Raw genomic sequence first — 19,125 nt, 5'->3', positions numbered from 1 at the left:
GGAAAGCTTTAGCTGTCTTTGTAAAAGAATACATATTTTTGAACTTTGACAACCTTGTGTATATTTAGATAACATTACTTACACACAACGAAACAAATGCCCAAGAACTGGTATCGGCCAGGTAGCATCCCAAGATGATATCTTCACAACTGTTTTAAAACGTACCCACTTCTCTCATATCATTGTGACCAATTTTTATGAGTGAAAAAAAACAAACCCTAAAGATTTGAGAATGTGAGACTTTACCATGAACAATGCAGGGAGATATAGAGGTTAGCCCTCTGAAATTAATGATTCACTTAATGGGCTGGTAAAATCACTACTTAACACAAAAAAAGTCATCCCCACTTTCACCATGGACATGTTACACCAGAAAACAGCACATGCAGGAGAAAGGATTTGCCTCCTCACTTGTTTCCCCTAAGTTTTGTGATGATGGGAGAAACAGTGAGACCAGGCAAGAGGGCACAGAAGCTTTAGGCAGAGCAGGAACAAGTGCTGTCCTGAGTAAAGCATTAGGAAAGGACCTTTTAGTGGTATTCTGTGGCAGTTTTCATTTGCTTCCAACTGAGCTGGTCTGGCAAAGTTAATGGGCGGACCGGGGTGGGGGGGGGGCAGGGGGGAGTGTGGGAGGGAGGAATTTCAACCTACCACATATTCTAATTGAGGGGAATTTACCACCACAAACATGAAGGCTCTCCTTCCTCACTATAGTTGTCATATTCAGGGAAACTAGTCTTGATAAACAATTTTAAAACAAATAACTGATGTCAGATTTAACAATTTCCATGCTGTTTCTTTTCCTAAAAGAAAGCCTGAATATGTCTACCTGCTCTAGCCAATAGTGAGCAGTAGCATATTTATCCTTAACTCTTCCACTATAATACAGAGCCCTGCATTATAAATTTTTTTTCACTCTTCATTACATCCACTTTCCACCAAAGACCAATACATGCAAGTTTTTTAGACCTCATCAATAAACTCTGTGGGACTTTGCAACTTACCTTTTTATGGAAAGGCAGTAGTGAGTGAAGCAGATGTCAGTAGGCTGGAGTTGTTTTACTACATTAAAAGAATTCAGTATATTTCAAACACTACAGAAAGAAAATTATTCCTGGTGTCCCTCAACACAAAGTCCTTGTAACTCTTCTCAACACTGAAATCGTTCTAAAAATGAAGAGATGTTAGAACTCCTTAGTTTATGCACTTAGGAAAGCCAAGAAGACACCTATTTGATTTGTTATTGAAATAACAGAGCTTGTACTTTGGCATTATCTTTGAGAGTGATTTCGCTAAAAAGCTGTTCTAATACTCAACAGAAAGTTCTTCTGGTTTTGGTGTGATTTTTAAACAACATTTATGATACAAAGTTATTTCATGGGAAAGGAAATTCAAACAAGACTGTCCCCCTTTTCTGGAGCAGCAGGCTTACTGCCTTTGTTCAAGATTGATTCTGGGCAAAAGAGAATAGCAAATAATCTCGGTATTTAGATTTCCAAAGAGGTAAAAGAGAAAATTTTTTTCTCAAACATTTTCTAGTTTCTTTGGTGTTCAGATCAGAAAATCCTGACCTGTTTCCCCATGGAAATATATTTTTCTTCATAGTGTGCACAATTGAGCACAGAATTCCTTGTGAGCTGAGCTACAGAAATGGGCTTTCTCTTCATTCCATTCTGAACACTCTCCTATGATTAATCAATAAATTATAAGAGCTTTGATGAAAACTCCATAATTAAAGATGTGACTGTTTTAAGAAGACTCATTTTAACACTCCTAACATCCCAATTTTATGCAATACTGCATACATGTTAAAAAGGAGAACATTATGCATAAGATTCATTATAATCTGGTAAGTATGATGTAGTATGTGACATGAATTAAATGGAATTTCTAACTATACAGGCAGTGGTGCATGTGAGCTGTGGGAACTTCAGCGGTGTCCTAATTGCTGTAGGTATCCTGGAACCACTTATAACTCAGATATTGCTGCTTTTTAAAATCCAGCCTCGAGCTTCATGCTGTGAAAATGTCAAATAAACAGATGAACAGTCTTCTAAAGGAGAAGACCAGCATGATCTTAAGCTTGGAGGAATTCCAAATGAAATTTGCAAGACATCCCTTTTACTTAGGGTTGACACTGGTATAATTTGCAAATATATACAGCATTTGGTGTTTGCAAATATAAGTAACAGTTTACTCAAAAGCATGGGTCCCAATATCAACGTTTTCCAAAAACATAAAATAAAATAAACTTTAAAAGAACTATGTATCACATATTTGCAACAAAACCTGCATTTCCAAACCTATTTTCTACTTTCAGTTAGGCCTCTGCTGTGAAGGACAATAAAAAATCCTTCTATAAATATATTAACAGAAGAGGAGGGGCAAGGACAACCTCCACTCCTTGGTGGACACACAGGGGAACACAGTAACAAAAGATCAGGAAAAGGCAAAGGTACTTAACACCTTCTTTGCCTCAAATTCCAATAGCAGGACAGAAGCTGGCCAACATGATGCCCATCCAGAAGAACAGTTGGTTGGATAAGCCAGGGAATTCCAAGCCTGTCAGCCTGACCTCAGTGCCAGGCAAGATTATGGAACAGGTCATCTTGAGTGCAGTTACACAGCACTTACAGGATAGCCAAGGGATCAGGGCCAGCCAGCATGGATTTAGGAAGGGCAGGTCCTGCCTGACCAACCTGATCTCCTTCTATGATCAGGTGACCCGTCTGGTGGACGTGGGGAGGCCTGTGGATGTAGTCTACCTGGACTTCAGTGAGGCCTTTGACACCATCCCCCACAGCAAACTCCTGGCCAAGCTGTCAGTTCATGCCTTGGACAGCAGCACTCTGTGCTAGGTTAGGAACTGGCTGGAGGGCCGAGCCCAGAGAGTGATGGTGAATGGTGCCACATCCAGCTGGCGGCCAGTCACCAGTGGTGTCCCCCAGGGATCAGTGCTGGGCCCCATCCTCTTTAACATCTTCATTGATGATATGGATGAGGGGGTTGAGTCAGTCATCAGCAAGTTTGCAGATGACACCAAGTTAGGAGCAGATGTTGGTCAGTTAGAGGGTAGAAAGGCTCTGCAGAGGGACCTCGACTGACTGGACAGATGGGCAGAGTCCAATGGCATGGCATTTAACAAGTCCAAGTGCCGGCTGCTGCACTTTGGCCACGGCAACCCCATGCAGCGCTACAGGCTGGGGTCAGAGTGGCTGGAGAGCTCCCAAACAGAGAGGGACCAGGGGGTACTGATGATCTGGATGAGGGCATTGAGTCGATCATCAGTGAATTTGCTAATGACACCAATCTGGGGGCAGGAGTTGATCTGCTGGAAGGTAGAGAGGCTCTGCAGAGGACCTCGACAGGCTGGACAGATGGGCAGAGTGCAACGGCATGAGATTGAACACATCCAAGTGCCAGGTTCTGCACATTGGTCACAACAACCCCATGCAGAGCTGCAGGCTGGGGTCAGAGTGGCTGGAGAGCAGCCAGGCTGAGAGGGACCTGTGGGTACCGGTCGATGATAGGCTGAACACAAGCCTGCAGTGTGCCCAGGCAGCCAAGAGGGCCAATGGCATTCTGGCCTGTATCAGGAACAGTGTGGCCAGCAGGAGCAGGGAGGTCATTCTGCCCCTGGACACTGCACTGGATAGGCCACACCTTGATTACTGTGTCCAGTTCTGGGCCCCTCAGTTTAGGAAAGATGTTGACTTGCTGGAATGTGTCCAGAGAAGGGAACAAAGCTGGTGAGGGGTCTGGAGCACAAGTGCTATGAGGTGAGACTGAGGGAGCTGGGGTTACTTAGCCTGGAGAAGAGGAGGCTCAGTAGAGACCTTATTGCTCTCTACAACTACCTGAAGGGAGGTTGTAGCCAGGCAGGGGCTGGTCTCTTCTCCCAGGCAACCAGCACCAGAACGAGAGGACACAGTCTCAAGCTGCACTAGGGGAGGTTTAGACTGGATGTTAGGAAGAAATTCTTCACAGAGAGAGTGATTGCTCATTGGAATGGGCTGCCCAGGGAGACGGTGGAGTTGCCCCCAGTGGAGGTGTTTAGGAGGGGACTTGATGGGGTGCCTGGTTGCATGGTTTAGTTGATTAGGTGGTGTTGGATGATGGGTTGGATGTTGATCTTGAAGGCCTCTTCCAACCTGGTCTGGTCTATTCTATTCTATTCTATTCTATTCTGTTCTATTCTATTCTATTTCATTCCATTCTATTCTAAGTGTAATTATTCAGCTATAATTTTACAATGAATGCATATGGAATATAAAACATTTCAATCATAAAACAAACAAAAAACCCCCAACAAAACAAAACCAACCAACAAGCACCAAAACATCAAATTTGCAGACCTAGGGCAAACAGGGACTCCCACCTCATTTCAGATAAAAATTCTCAGGTTCATGTTTCTTCTCTAGTACTCTTTAGTTCAAAAAATGATCATAGTAATTTCCTATACATTCAGCTATATTTTTCACCATGAATATTTCAATTTATAAATTTTCAAGAATATAGTTACTGTTACTCCTCACATCCCTCTTCTATATAAAATCAAAATTAAAAAATGAAGGTTTGTTTATTTTTTGCTTTGATGCCAAGGATTGACAGCATCAGTTACAGAATCATTAAGTTTGGAAAATACCTTCAAGATCATCGAGTTCAGCAGTATCCCAACAACCATGACCACAATAGGCTTTTTATAAATTGTTGTACCATGACACTCAATCAACATAAGCAGAAAGTTAGACCCAGTGTGACCTGTATTTTACTCAGTATGAGAAGACTATTAGCCCTTCCCTTTGCAAGGTAACATGGGATCTTTAGTGATCACAAGTAGCCAAGACATCAGTACTACATTTCAGCTGAAAGCTACCTTAGCAACACATATTAAACCAAATTATTATACCCAAGTGTCCCTTTATGAAGTGCTCAAAGAGGAGTTAGGCATGTGGTTTACAGCCAAACTCAGGCAATTTACTTATGTATTTTTCCATATGAATAAAAGTGATTCAAGTACAGTAGTAAGCTCCTAAGGTAATTCTCTTCACACCTGGGCTTGCCACAACAACCGAATCCTAGGCTACGTGAAAAGAAGCATGGTCCGCAGATTGAGAGAGGTGATTCTGCCACTTTGCTCTGGTAAGACCACACCTGCAACACTGCATCCTGCTCTGCACCCCTCAACAGAAGAAGGGCATGGGCCTAACGGAGTGGGTCCAGAGGTGGACCACAAAAATGATCAGAAGGTTGGAACACCTCTGCTACAAGGACAGGCTGAGGGAGTTGGGGCTGCGCAGTCCGTAGAAGAGAAGGCATCATGAAGACCTAATAGCTACCTTCCAGTCCCTGAAGGAGGTCTGCAAGAAGGAAAGGGACTGTTTACAAAGACCTGTAGTGATAGGATGAGGGGCAACAGTTTTAAATTTAGAGAAGAGTAGATTTACACTGGATGTTAGGAAGAAGTTCTTTACTGTGAGGGTGGTGGAACACTGGAACAGGTTTGCCAAGGGAAGTAGCTGAGGCCCCATCCCTGGAGATACTCAAGGTGAGGCTCAACAGGGCTCTGGACAACCTGATCTTGTGGAGGATATCTCTGCTCACAGCAGTGGGGTAGGACTAGATGACCTTTGGAGGACCCTTCCAATCCAAACCATTCTATGATTCTATTATCTTTTAGCAGCATACAATGTGATTATGCAATATTCTTGCAGATGAAAGCACTTAATACTGCAGACCCCTGAAAATACAGTTCCTTTTTTCAATGAATAAGAAGCATGGGATTCTTCATCACAGTAAGGATGAGATTATGTCGAAAAGTAATACTTCCAATTAAAATACTGCATCAGACTTCAGGCATATCACAAAACTGCTTACAGTGACTTCTGCAATCTGCTTCAAAAGTGAAGAAGGAAACAAGTATGTTTCTGAAGCAGATGATATTTCAAGAAAATCTAATTTAAAAAAAAAAATTAAAACACACCAACTGACAGAAATGAATAACCAATGGTAAACATTATCATTTTGAACAGAATGTTTCTTATGAAATACAGCATGTGTGTAAACCATTAATTCTGCCTTCATTATAGCCAACTTGGGAAAGAATTGCAGATCAGTTTATAAAAAATATGATCCCTGTCATAAAATAAACCAAACAACAACATCATTTCACACTTACGGAAGATCTTCCTGCCAAGGATGAAGATAAACAGATATTATCTAACTAAGGCTAATCACATCCTTGCAAGTGCAGTAAGCTGTTATGGTATTCTTTGTACACATGGTCAAACAAGAATAATTGGGTTTACACTCTGAGAGCTCACTGTGAGTTAGTGAGCTGCTAGGAATATAATCCTGGAGTCCTGACTCTCTTCACTCTGACAGCTGTATGATTTTGTGTGGAATCCATACAACTGCAGAAATATGATACATGAATCAGCTCAGGTGTTCTGGAAATTATAGCAAGGTGCCCATTAATAAGAACTAATAATATAGATGCTTGATAATGTATTAAGAAATTAATGTATTCTTGACCTCCTTTCCTTTGATGTCCCTTTTACCGTGGAAGTGGGACACAGTTCTCCATTGACATTTCCCAACGATCTCTGAAAGCATGGTCTCATATAGTTAAAATAAAATTTTTAGTACTATGATTCACTCCACTTCTCAATGTTAACAGCTAAATGATTTTGCTAGAATATTTTTTTCTATCAGACTTCAGAACTTTGTGCAAATCAGGCAAGTAGCCTCAAATCCATGCTACAGGTGGGGAGCGTGAGCCAATGAAGCACAAGGATGTTATCAATCACCCCAGACACTTCCACCGCTGGGAATGAATGGAACGATTGGAAAGCTTCAAGTAGAAGACATAAACACATAAACACAGAAGAGAGGTTTTATACATCCATATAGGTAATAACATAAATTCACAAAGGATTAATAAATAAGAATATAAAAGAGAAAAAGAAGCAGCATATTGGTAAATAAATTCAGTGGAAAACCCAGCAATTGCAGCAATTAAGGCTGGTACTAAATTTGATGAGTATACCCAATAGCATGGGAGGTGGACATAGAGGGTGAAATGAGAAGAAAGGAATTTTTCTTGCTACAAATGCAAATCTCAGAAGTTTCAAAAGCTTTTGAACATGACAGGCTACTAGTTTCATTCTTTCTGTTCCATGAACTTCACCTGAACACTTTATGCCACTTTTTGTTGTTTTTCCAAGTTATAATTTCTTTTTAATTCTTTGTTTGACTCCAATTCAATTTAAAATATTAGTGTGGCATCAGGGATTAAAGTTTCATACTTTTTTGTTTGGTTGATTCTGTTATATTTCATAACTTTTCCAATTCCCTTTTCTGTTTATATCCAATTATTTTTCTTAAAAAAGAAAACCAAAAACTAAACAAACACATACACCCCCAAAAAAACCCCAAACCAAAACAAAAAAGACCCCCAAGCCCCTCCCCCCAAAACCAAAACACACCACCACAAATACTCAGGTTGCTATTTTTAAAGGGGTTTACAGACTTTAGGAACATAAACCATCCTGGCAATCATCAAGCACTAGGCATTTAAGCCTTTTCAGTTTCTCTGACAATCTTGTCCTTCAACTTTCAAATGCCCTGATAAGTAACAATACAGAACTCTTTTTAAAGCATCAAACACCATGCTTCCTCACGCTCCACATGCACACAGTGAATAGAAGGCAATCACCTGAGCCTTTTGTAAAACAAGGTGGAATAACTTAAGGGACATATTCTGTTCTTTTATGTTTAAGTCCAAGAAATTAGAGCATTTTCTGAAGTTTCCTTTACATTAAATTATGTCCAAAAAATAGAAGAAGACGACACATACACAAAATATGAAAAAACTACCGTCAAACTTAACCACAAGTTATGGTGTTAGACTTGTGGAACAAAAGGGGAGGTATAATAAGGAAACAAATACATACATTTACTTGCATTCATAACTGGATTACAGGCAGTGGAAGGAACAAGTGTTTGTAGAAAGACCAGATCTCAGGACAACTGGGAAGAGTCAAGATGCCTCTTCAGAAAGGCCCTGAAAATTACTTCCAGGTTTGTATTATTATCTTGAACATTCTCCTAGAAGTCTTTCTGATGGAAATGATCCCTAAGAAACTTTCTAAGGTATGCTAAGTACTGTAAGCCCACTAGCTTTTAACTAGATTCCCTTTAAGGCTCAACAGTGTTATACTCTTTTGCTTTACCTTATTACAGGTCCTCAGTGCAAAGGTTTTTGTAGGGTTGGGGCAGGAATGAACAGATACAGGGAAAATAAAACCATGCAGAAAGAACACTCTGTTTTTCATCAAATCTATGTTCTTCCACAGCTAAATCTGAGAAAAGGCTGATATGGAAACAATTGACAATAAATCAGAATTGATCTCTCACTTAAGCAATATAAATGGGACAAGAATGACTTTCTGAGCTTTTAAAGGAACTTCTGAGCTGTAACATATTTTTGCTGCAATAATAAAAAGTCACTGTCTAAATAATTGAATACCAATAGCTTTATGGTAATGTTGTTCTAAAAAAATATTATCTCTTCCAAATTCTTCTATATACTTCTCTAGCATACTGCTGACTTTTTACTCTCTGTATATATTAGGCTAAAAGGATCAATTTCAGAACTTCATTTCAGCACAGAGTAGTATTCCACAGCCAGTAGTTTCAAAAAGATACCCATTTAGAATTTTACTTCCCTTCATTTGGAAACCATATAGTGCCCTGTATTTAACATCCAAAAAGTTAAGTCTTCCTATAATAACCATCTAATCCAAAAGCAGCACATTAGGGATCAAAAGTGATCCCTAATGTGAGTATATCAATTCAGCTATTTTAGTCATTTTACCTATTTCTTTGCCTTGTGGTCTCTTTTGAGTGATATTTTAGCTACCCCCACTTCACACATCTGGATTGTATCTCAATTTGGTCAGTAAGCCACACATACTGAAGTGAGAGCTTTTGTATATGTGTTACCATATTTGAAATGTACAAAGGAAAAAAGTAATAATGTATACTCACACATCATAATTTCCCTTTAAGGCCTCAAATCTGTTCTGAGTGGCAATCATGCCAATTTTACTGAAAAGTAAATTGAAGCATAAAGCAATTATGTGACTTACTCAAAGTCACTTGGGAACTCTGTAACAAAACTGAATCAACCTCAAACACTTCATGGCATCAATCTGCTAGGGACTGACAGTACGCTCATTCTTTTCTGTAGTGGCAGTTGTAAATACAGTACAGTACAATAGTCCACGGCATCTCACATGGCACTGGATGCTTCTTGTTTGCATACTTGTGCATAGAGTGAGGTGCATACTTCTGTTTATGAACCAGAATTGCTTCCTATGTCTCCTAAGAAACTTGGTTTTATTAAATAAGCAATGCTGTTTCCAAACTGAAGATGATTTTTCATCATTCAGGTAGTGCTTGGAACTTACACTTCTTCATTTGCAGCACAAACCTTCTAGAAATGAAAGAGGACTGAGAAATAGCCTTTTCTGGTCATTGCAACACAGGAGGGTTGCCTAGCCAAGCTCAACTATTCAGACACATTTTTTGGCAAGAGAATTTTTTTAATTATATCTCCTGGACATTTATGCATACTTCTCTTCTTTCTATTGAATTTCTGATAGACACTGTAAAAGCTTTTGGCTCCATGTCCAGAATCCTTGTGCCAAATTGGACTCCGAAAGAATCTCAAGATTAGCTATTTAAGTTGATAATGTAAGCACAAGTTCTTTGCTTGTTTTTCCATTTAGAGTCATGTAATTCAGGTGAATGACAACAAAAGACAGAAACCAAAGGTAAAATGGAAAGAGAAAATAGAAATTTTAACTCTTCATGGAGTCCTCTTTGTTCAGCTCTGATTAATACGTCCATACAGTTCCAACAAGTTGACCACTTGAGGAACATTTGCAGCTTGGTTTCCAACCAGAATCTTACTGTTCCTTGAAAGTTTCAGATATTTTTTTGAGCACCCACTCCACACGGACATGTAAGGTAGACTTCTTAAGCCACAACAGTAGCCCCATAGAATCAGCCTAACTGCTCTCTCATTCCCATCAGTCCTTGTTCCACCAGCTACCACTGGTAAGTCATCCCTGCCTTTACACAATAAATCATCATCCATTTTAGAAATTATATTATCTTGATATTTTTATCTGAAATTTTTGCAGTTGTTATACTTCAAAACATCTTCATGTGTTTAGGTATTTTATGTTCTCAGTTAGCTTTCTTAGCAAGACAATGCCAATAATATCAATTATATCTTAATTAACATTAAAATATATTAGCAGAATTGAGCAGTCTTCACTATTATGTTGACAGTATTATGGCACTGCATCATTACTGCACATGTTGAAACAACTTGCAGCACTCCTGTCTAGCAATTTAAAATTAGTTTTCCAGATTTAAGTATGTAAGATACTAGCAAATAGTTTTCTTATGGCATATTTCTTCTGAAGTTTAGCACTAATTCATTCTTTATGAATAACATTTTCTCCTGTGAAATGGAATGTATATAATTTAGAGGAAAACAAAAGAGAGAAAAAGGCAGCATATCTTTACCCTCCGCACATCTTTGCCAAATGTTTCACTGTAGCTGGTGCCAAGTATTTCAAACTGAACATAGGGGTTGGCTCCATCTTCTCTGAACTCCATAACACCAGTAAGCCCAGTTATATGGCCCTAAGGAAGGAAGTTTCAGAAATGTTATAATAGAACAAATTTGCCTTTATAAACACCCTTCTTCATTAAAGTTATGCAAAATTTCATTTGAAAATGGTCACAGTGAACCCAAATGTTGCAATTATGTGATGTTCCCTAGCTCAGACAACAGACTTTTTGTTTTGCTTTGGGATTTTTCAGGAGAAAATTACCACTAACATATTCACTATATATCGTGAAGAAAACCCATCAAGTCCTCAGCAGAGACAGAAGAGAAGGACCTTGGTGGACCATGAGGCAGCAGCCCTATCAGTGTAACTGGGGGCAGCACGTTAACTGTGGTTAAATAACAAGGCATGAACTCCAGGTCCAAAGGTAAGAATATGCCTGTTGTGCTCCCAAGAGAGGCAAATTAAAAACAATAATCAATTAAATACTATTAAAGCTTCTTGGTGAAAGTATCACAGAATATGGAATATTTGGGGTTTGCAGCCAAGAAGCTTGAAATGACACTGCAGTTTGAATTAATATAGCAACAAGAGATTATTTCATTAGGATTGGTCACACTGCAACAAAATACATGATCATTTTACTACAGGAAAACCATTTCATCAATATATTTGTGGGGAAATGGGTGGTTTTTCCCCCAAATAATTGGTAAAGTTTTTATAGTAAAATTATGAATATTTTTGCGGTAGTTTTAGCCTATGCCTTTAAAATTTAGCTGCAGATTTTGAGCAGAAAAGTAGAAAAATATAAATAAATAACTATTGGGTGTAAAAAGGAAAACAAGAGGTTATTCTAAACAAATTCATTGGATAAATGTCTGGGATAAAAGAAGCTGTACCGTAACAATTCTTCACATTTCCCATTCCCATTTCCTTTTCTCTCCTGATCTTGGCTGTTTCGTTTCACTTGGGAGAAGATAACATGCATATGGCTGGCCTTGGGATAAGTCTAACCCACTGCTTTCTCTCACTTCCTTTCTCTGTCTTGGGACAGGGTGGTTTAGGGGGGCAGTGGAATGGCTTCCCGGCTCTTTTGTCCAGAGTTTTTTTTTTGTGTTGTTTGCTAACTGTAGATATCTCTATATTACTGTAAATACTGTATATTGTGTACATATTCATTTTATTCCATTGTAGAGTGTAGGTTTTGCTCATACATACAGCTTCATCTTCTTCTAACTGAGTTGGTCTGGCTAAAAGTTAATGCTGGGGGGAAACATCAATCCACCACAATTTTTTACACTGGTATATGTGATCAAATAGCTTTCATGGAAGAATCTACCATGCATCTGCAAACCCACCATACTGTCCCTGTTTGAGCAATTCAACATGTGAAAGGACAGGGCAACATCTGGTGATAACTTGGATAAATCAAATCCCTTTTGCTCTAGGCTAGAGTAAGTAAGTACTTACCAATGCTCAGCTAACTTACAAAACTAGTCGAGCTCCAGTAAATAGAACATAAGTCAACACCTATAGCTGGCTATCCACTTGAGTTCCTTATGTTCTTCTCTTGGGGAAATTATTATGATGCATACACACTTCAATTTCTATGACTATTTCTAATCACACTACCTCCACAGCAGGTAGCTATGAGAACAACAGAAGCAGAACACACACCACTGGAACACCACTGCAGTGGATGCAATTTGTTTGTAATAAATCACTTGCTTGTTTAATAGCTGTAGATTACTCCTGGTGGCTGTAAATCACTTGCAATATGTCAAAGAAAAGTTGAATAGAAGTCAAAATTCTCTTCAAAAGCTAATCTCAAGGTGAAATGAACTAACCCTTTCAACTGCTTATAGCACAGTGGTTTGTCTATTCTCACCTTCTTAATAGTCTCTAGCATGGATCGTCCTCCATTCCAGGGTTTGGTGGATTTCCTCATGCAGTTCAAACTTGCCATGCTGTGCCATTTCCTGTCCTCCAGTTTTCTGTGGAAAGCATTGGCCAGCATGAGCACACTGTCATACAGGTACAGGTTGGAAACCTGCAAACAATAATAAAAATGAGCCTCTTTGTTTATTTGAGCATCCTTTGGAACAAATTGTAAAAACCAGCAAACAAAACAAAGTGCAGGAAGATACAAATAAAAACTAAAAGCTGGGAGTGTTTGCCTTATCAACAGCCAAGGCACCTTATTTCAAATACTAGTGCTCACTCCACCTTCTTTCCTGGGCCCTCCTGTCCAAGGGACTCTGGCACACTTGCATTGCACCCTGCATTGCAGAGCTGTAATGGCATAAGAAACAGCAGTTCAAACACAAGTTCAAGCTGTAGAGTGAGTACAGCTGTCTGTCAAAGAAAGGCAAGGATTGCTGCTTTGTCAGTCCTTTCAGCAAGGAGAAAAAGATAGAAAGGTATTAAGCTCCTCTTTGTTCATTTGAGCAACCTCTTTGGTAATTTCTGGCAGCAAAATGTAACACTAATGCAATAGTTTAGAACAAACGAAGGAGAAGTGACAGTACTATAGTGATTTGATCATCTCTCTCCATCAGATATACTTGAGATTGGTTACTACTTTCTCTATAGTTATGTATTTTAGCCTCCTTTATCTTTAATTTATGTAAGACAATATTTGACCACAAAGGCTCTAGTGAAAACAACACCCTAGTAATTCTCAACTATGTATTTCATTTTTCATACCAAGATACAGATAGCAATACATGATCTGATCTTTGTCTGTGCTGGGTTGAGGCAGCCCCCTCTCCCCACCACGGGCAGAAAATAAACACTCAGACAAAATGGATTGCAAAAGTGATGAAAGTTTAAATAGAAAGCAGTGAATGTTTACAGAAAAAACAAAGCGCAGTGACAAAGAGAGATCCCAAAGCAAACCCAGAGACATCCCATTCCCACCTGAGGGTACACCCAGGACCCCCAGGGCTCCCTCTTCCCCCTCCACTGCTAGGCTAGTCTCAGCTGGCCAGATCTGAGACTGCCCATCCCAGGCCAGGCCCAAAGCCAGGAGACATCTCCCCCAGTTACCGGCTGGCGGAGGAGGAAGAAAGAGAAAGTGCCAGACCCCGCACTGGATCTTATAGTGGTGCAAAGAATTATGGTAAGAAATACACAATTTCCTGTGTCCACCCCCTCTGGGCTGGACTTCTGGACACAGGAAGCAAACACAGCAGGGGGCACCCAGCTCAAACTACAACACTGTCATACAGTGATATCCACCACATAGTAAAACTTTACCTGTATTTTCCTGTGTCACTTAAGACATAGAAACTCTGACCTGATCTCACAGTAAATTCAAGGCTAGAATAACTTCTTATTTTTTCTAATATATTCATTTTAGTACAGCAAAATTGCTATATGTGCACCGGATTTTATCTGTAATCTCCAGAATAACGGCGCTGTTAAAAGAGAAAGGATTCGGCCAGCAAGGCCTGTGTACGCTTTCTGCTGCAACTGCTCACATATTTTTATCTTCAGCTATCAAACACCCTCTGAGTACAAAAGCCACTGAAAGGGAATTTGTGGAATACTCCAGGCATCAGGAACACTCTGTTTCCACCAGGGCCGTCAGAGGAATGGGAAAATAGTATATTTTAAAATTAGTCTTCAGGTAGCATTAAGGATTGGTGGTAAAGTCAGAAGCAAAACCCAGGCAATGTATCTGGCTACTTTGGGTTTTGCAAACTCTGGAGAATTTTTTATTACTCTTATTCATATATTCACAGAGGGAACCAGAAGTAAGGACATACATCTGCCCACAGAGATTCTCCTTCATATAACTAACATTTCTAGATTAAAACAAAATGTTTAACTTCTGTCCTGTTTGGAGAAAGAAAAGAGTAATTTTCAGTTTCTCTTTCACTTCATTGATGAGAGCTGCAAAACCTGCGGGTATTGTATTAAAATCTGCTATATGGACTATGGTGACTGTTTGACCAATACAGTGAAGAATATGCCCTGTATGTGAGTATTTTTAGGCATGTTCCTGTATGTCCTCTGAAAATCATTCCAGACTTTATGATCTTTTACCTTCCAATGTTGAAAAAATCCACCATACACTAGTAAAGCATTTCAGAAATTTTCAATGACAACAGAAATCTTTCCATATCACATTCTTATATGTAATTTTATAGGGGGGTTTATGTGGATTTAATGAGATTTTCCATAGTTATTTCACTTTTAAAGTTATATACGAAAATAGCTTTTAGTTTCGTCAGAGGCACTAATCATAGACAAATGCTATTCTGGGGAGGCCAGCAAGCCACAAAGACTGACCCCAATTTCTGACTTGTCAGTTGAGCCAGAACTCTAGTCAGACAGGACCACCAAAGAGACCAACTGGGAAGACAAGATGACACCCACATGCCAGTGCTTCAAAACTCAAGCTGGGCATCTGTACCCTGCTGATGCCAAAATTGTCCTGTGAGTGGCCACAGCACTCAGCTCCAAGGATGAAGCAGATGGAAGAGGAACTCAGACTGAGGACAGGATGCCAGCAGCAGAAGCGCTTGCTGCCTGGGGAGTGAGATCATCGTGCTTGCGTATGCACACACCAGCATGCCCTTAAACTGTGTTTCAACTTCCAAATTTCAAGTACTGCCACATGCAGTTATGCACTTGTGTTTCTAATGACAGGATGTCTTACTAGGAGCAGTGAAGATCAGTGGCTTACTTATGGTATAAGGGTATGCTTACAAGGATATTGTTAGAGTGAAGAGACTGAAATTCTGACCTATTTCATTTTCTTAAATTAGTTTGCCGAGACCATTGTGAGACTTTGCCTGAATGCCTGTGTTTTAAATACATGCTTCACTGCTCATGGAGAACAAAATCACAGCCAGAAGTCTGGCATTCATTAAAACAAAAAACCAAACCAAACCAAACCAAAACAACCACGAACAAACAACAACAATAACAAAAAACAGAGCAAAAAGCCCAAACATTCATTAAAGACTCAAATGTCAGCTTCAAACTTCCAAAGGTCTATTTATTGTCACTGAGGCAAATGAAAGCCTGAATAAAAGTTGTAGACAGGTGGAGGTTGGTCTCCTCTCCCAGGTAGCCAGCACCAGAACAAGAGGACACAGTCTCAGGCTGTGCCAGGGGAGGTTTAGGCTGGATGTTAGGAAGAAGTTCTATACAGAGAGAGTGATTGCCCATTGGGATGGGCTGCCTGGGGAGGTGGTGGAGTCATCATCATTGAAGGTGTTCAGGAGGAGACTTGATGGGGTGCTTGGTGCCATGGTTTGGTTGTTTAGGTGGGTTGGATTGGTGGAGGGTTTGGACGCGATGATCTTGAAGGTCTCTTCCAACCTGGTCTGGTCTATTCTATTCTATTCTATTCTAAAACCACAGAAAAGCAGACCTCAGTTATACATTTATTCAAATCTTCTGATAGTAAGGAATCTAACTCATGTATTATTTAGTGCTTTGCCCATTCTATTTTAAAATATCTGAAAAAATGGGGCTTCCAAAGTTTTCTTTGCAATACTGCACTCTCACAATCTTTCTTTTTTTGTGTTATTGATAAGCAGCTGTTCTTCCCTTATTATTTTCCCCCCATTTTTACTGAGGTTCATATTTCACACCGCTTTTCCCTACCTATACTGCCTATTCTCACCCCTCAGCTATTTATTATGAGTATTTATCATAATTATGAGTGTTTTCTTCCTCAGTATGGTTTTTAATAACATGTTAACAATAATACAAGGCCTGGATTACCCTGCAATACTCAAGCTCATTAGTTACAGGTATTGGCTTCACTCACTAAACATCTCAAGGATTTGGCACAGCTAATGCTTGCTGTCCAAGGAAAGTCTAGCAGGAGACATTTAATAAAGAAAACTGAACACAACTGAAAATCAGGCAGGAGGACAAGAGGAAGAGGACAGTGATTTTACCCTGCCTCATTTATAAAAAAACATGGGTGCAAATTAGGTTTCAGACACAATAAAAAATGAAAAATTTGAAGTAGTGACCCTTTTATTCTAGTCACTGTTGTCCTCTCCCTGATAGAGGACTGAATAAAAATTCAATTAATTGATTATGCTAATAGAGACCTCCAGCAGTGAAAAGAGGTAATCTAAGCAGAAAGGAAAAGCTTACTCCAGGACATACCTCAGGGTTCTCAGGGTTCTAGCCCCCAGAGTATTCACAAACTCCCACATTGCCAGAAGACACCCAGAGTTGTTGGGGGGTTTAATCAATTCTTCTGCTAACACATCTTGTAGAAAACATTTGGACAAAACTGCAGGATCAAGCCCTTAAGTTTAGGCAGTCAAATACATCTCCAAAAAATAACTCCACTTACAGCAGTTAAATTGCAGTCATTCCTGAAGAGAAGACAAATGCAGCTTTGTGGGAGCAATAGCTAAGTGACATCTATAAAGATATTGGAAGGCCAAGTCTTTGAAGAATGGAATTTTTACAGAGGGAGAAGAGTAGCTGTTTCAATGAATACCCTCCCACACTTCTCCACATCTTCAAATAAGTCAAAGAAGTTCCTGGAATATTTCTTCAGTAGAAAGGTTGGATTCTGAATCCTGTGAGGAATAACCTCATTAATTTTCTGGTTGGAGTGTTTTTGTTGTTGTTTTGGTTTTGTTTGGTTGGTTGGGTTGGGTTTTGGTTTGGTTTGGGTTTTGTGCTTTTATTCTTACTATATATTTTGTACCATGTTAAATGATTTCAGATACATGCCCCTGTACTGTGTTTTAGTATAAGTAGAATCTCACATAGACTGATTTTATTAACTGTATATATGGTAAATATGGGAATAAACAATCTGCAATGGCAGCTGCATTTCTAAAGAGAAATCTTAAAAAAATATAAAAAGAAGGAGAAAAAAAAAAGCTGATTTTGAGTTTCTTAACACATCATGAATAATCTGATGAAAGAAAAAAGATCTTCACCTCAGGTTTGAAATTCAGATTTGTAGATGGGCTTCAAAACTAAAATTTAAAGAGGAAGGTTTTGAAAAGAAGCAAGTTATGCATTGAAATTTCTTCAAACTGATCCTGTAAGACTATATCTGAAATTATCTAAACAGTTTAATAGCAATAATTCCACTAAATACCTTTCAAATGCCATGCAGAGGTACATAGTAGGCCTATCTAGGACTAACTAGATTTACCGATAAATCCTGAAGTGCCTCAGGTATTCTCTTTCCAGACAAGTCAATTCTGACAATGCTCATAGCCCAAAGAAAAGGAAACGCATCACAAATGGAAGGCAGCAAGTTCTAAACTGTCTTTTCTCCACTTACATAAAGGTAAGAGAGATATCATATATGAAAATCAAATATGAAGAATAAGAAAGAGGCAAATGTAGTCCTCTGATGTCAAGTGAAATGACTGAGACAGGAAACTTTATAGGGCTTTTTCTCCAGTTGAAGCAGAAACCCAGCTGTGTGCATTATATGTGCAAGCAATAAGGGCACGAGCAAAATTTTGACGAGTTGGTTGATGGAGTAAGATTGAATTTCCACAAAGCATTCCAAACAGATGAGTTTTTGGATGAGCTTGCAGAACAGCCTGATCTTTAAAAGCCTTGTCAGAATGCCAAACTGGGATGATCACTCACTGAAAAACAACTTTCCAGGAGATGGTATTAAAGACACAGAGAAGAAAATAATTCCAAACGATTTTCATTAATTTAGCTAGAACAAAGTTAACAATCCATGATGTAAATGTTTCTTTCTTTACTGGCTTGTTAAAATGCTAAATTCTCCCCTATAAAATCTTACAGCTAGAGGCTGACAGAGATTACCTTATTCTTCTTCGAAGTCATCAAATAAATAACAAAAACCATTGCTAATAGGTTACCTTAACAACAAATAATTATTAATATGAGATTGATCAAGGGAGAAAGAGCCAGGGATTTCCAAACTGTAGTGTTAATCAAACTGCTTCAGAGCAACACAAGGGCTTGGTGCTAGAAGGCAGTAACTGCCTGTGGTGGATTTGTGCAGCCTGACATGGTGCTAGGAGCTACTGCAGCCTTTGGCAATAGAGGTAATTTAATGATGTACTTCTGTACAGCAAAAGGTCAAAACTATTCTTTTTCAGCAGGAAAAAGGAAACAGGAGATTGGAAGTAGCTGAATTGAAGGACCATTAATAATATGCAAGTCATAGCTGGAAACTGATATAAAATATATGCCTACAAGGTGTTACGTCAGATGCTTTGGCAAAGCCTGTGAAAAAGGTGATGCTATGGAATGCTTCAGATAAAACTGCACATGCCAGGAACATCTTATATGCAACCTGTAGAAACTTAAAGATAACACAAAATATACTGGGAGCAGCAAATTTGAGAGCTCTCATATTATGCTCTTCACCTTTCATGATACTTCATTCTAGCATGACTGGACATGACTTCTAAAAGGAGAGCTTTATACCTTCCCATTACTTTATATCTCCCTTCCTAAAGAGTCCTTGTTAGTAAAATTCAGTAAT

The 19,125-nt window shown here is 39.2% G+C and overlaps 1 protein-coding gene across 2 annotated transcripts in view; it reads right to left on the bottom strand.

The window, feature by feature from the left end:
- The window catches only part of GRID1 (glutamate ionotropic receptor delta type subunit 1), a 552,748-nt gene that overhangs the window by 82,936 nt on the left and 450,687 nt on the right, over window positions 1-19,125 (bottom strand). For both annotated transcript variants that reach the window (XM_054163347.1, XM_009901703.2), the window contains exons 7-8: window positions 12,538-12,699; window positions 10,603-10,722 (exon numbers count right to left, since the gene is read on the bottom strand). In XM_054163347.1, coding sequence (XP_054019322.1) covers window positions 10,603-10,722; window positions 12,538-12,699 — 282 coding nt within the window. The remainder of the gene's footprint in view (window positions 1-10,602; window positions 10,723-12,537; window positions 12,700-19,125) is intronic.

Source organism: Dryobates pubescens, chromosome 8, assembly GCF_014839835.1.
Source record: "Dryobates pubescens isolate bDryPub1 chromosome 8, bDryPub1.pri, whole genome shotgun sequence".
NCBI classification, from domain to species: Eukaryota; Metazoa; Chordata; class Aves; order Piciformes; family Picidae; genus Dryobates; species Dryobates pubescens.
This window is presented reverse-complemented; position numbering and strand designations above follow the sequence as displayed.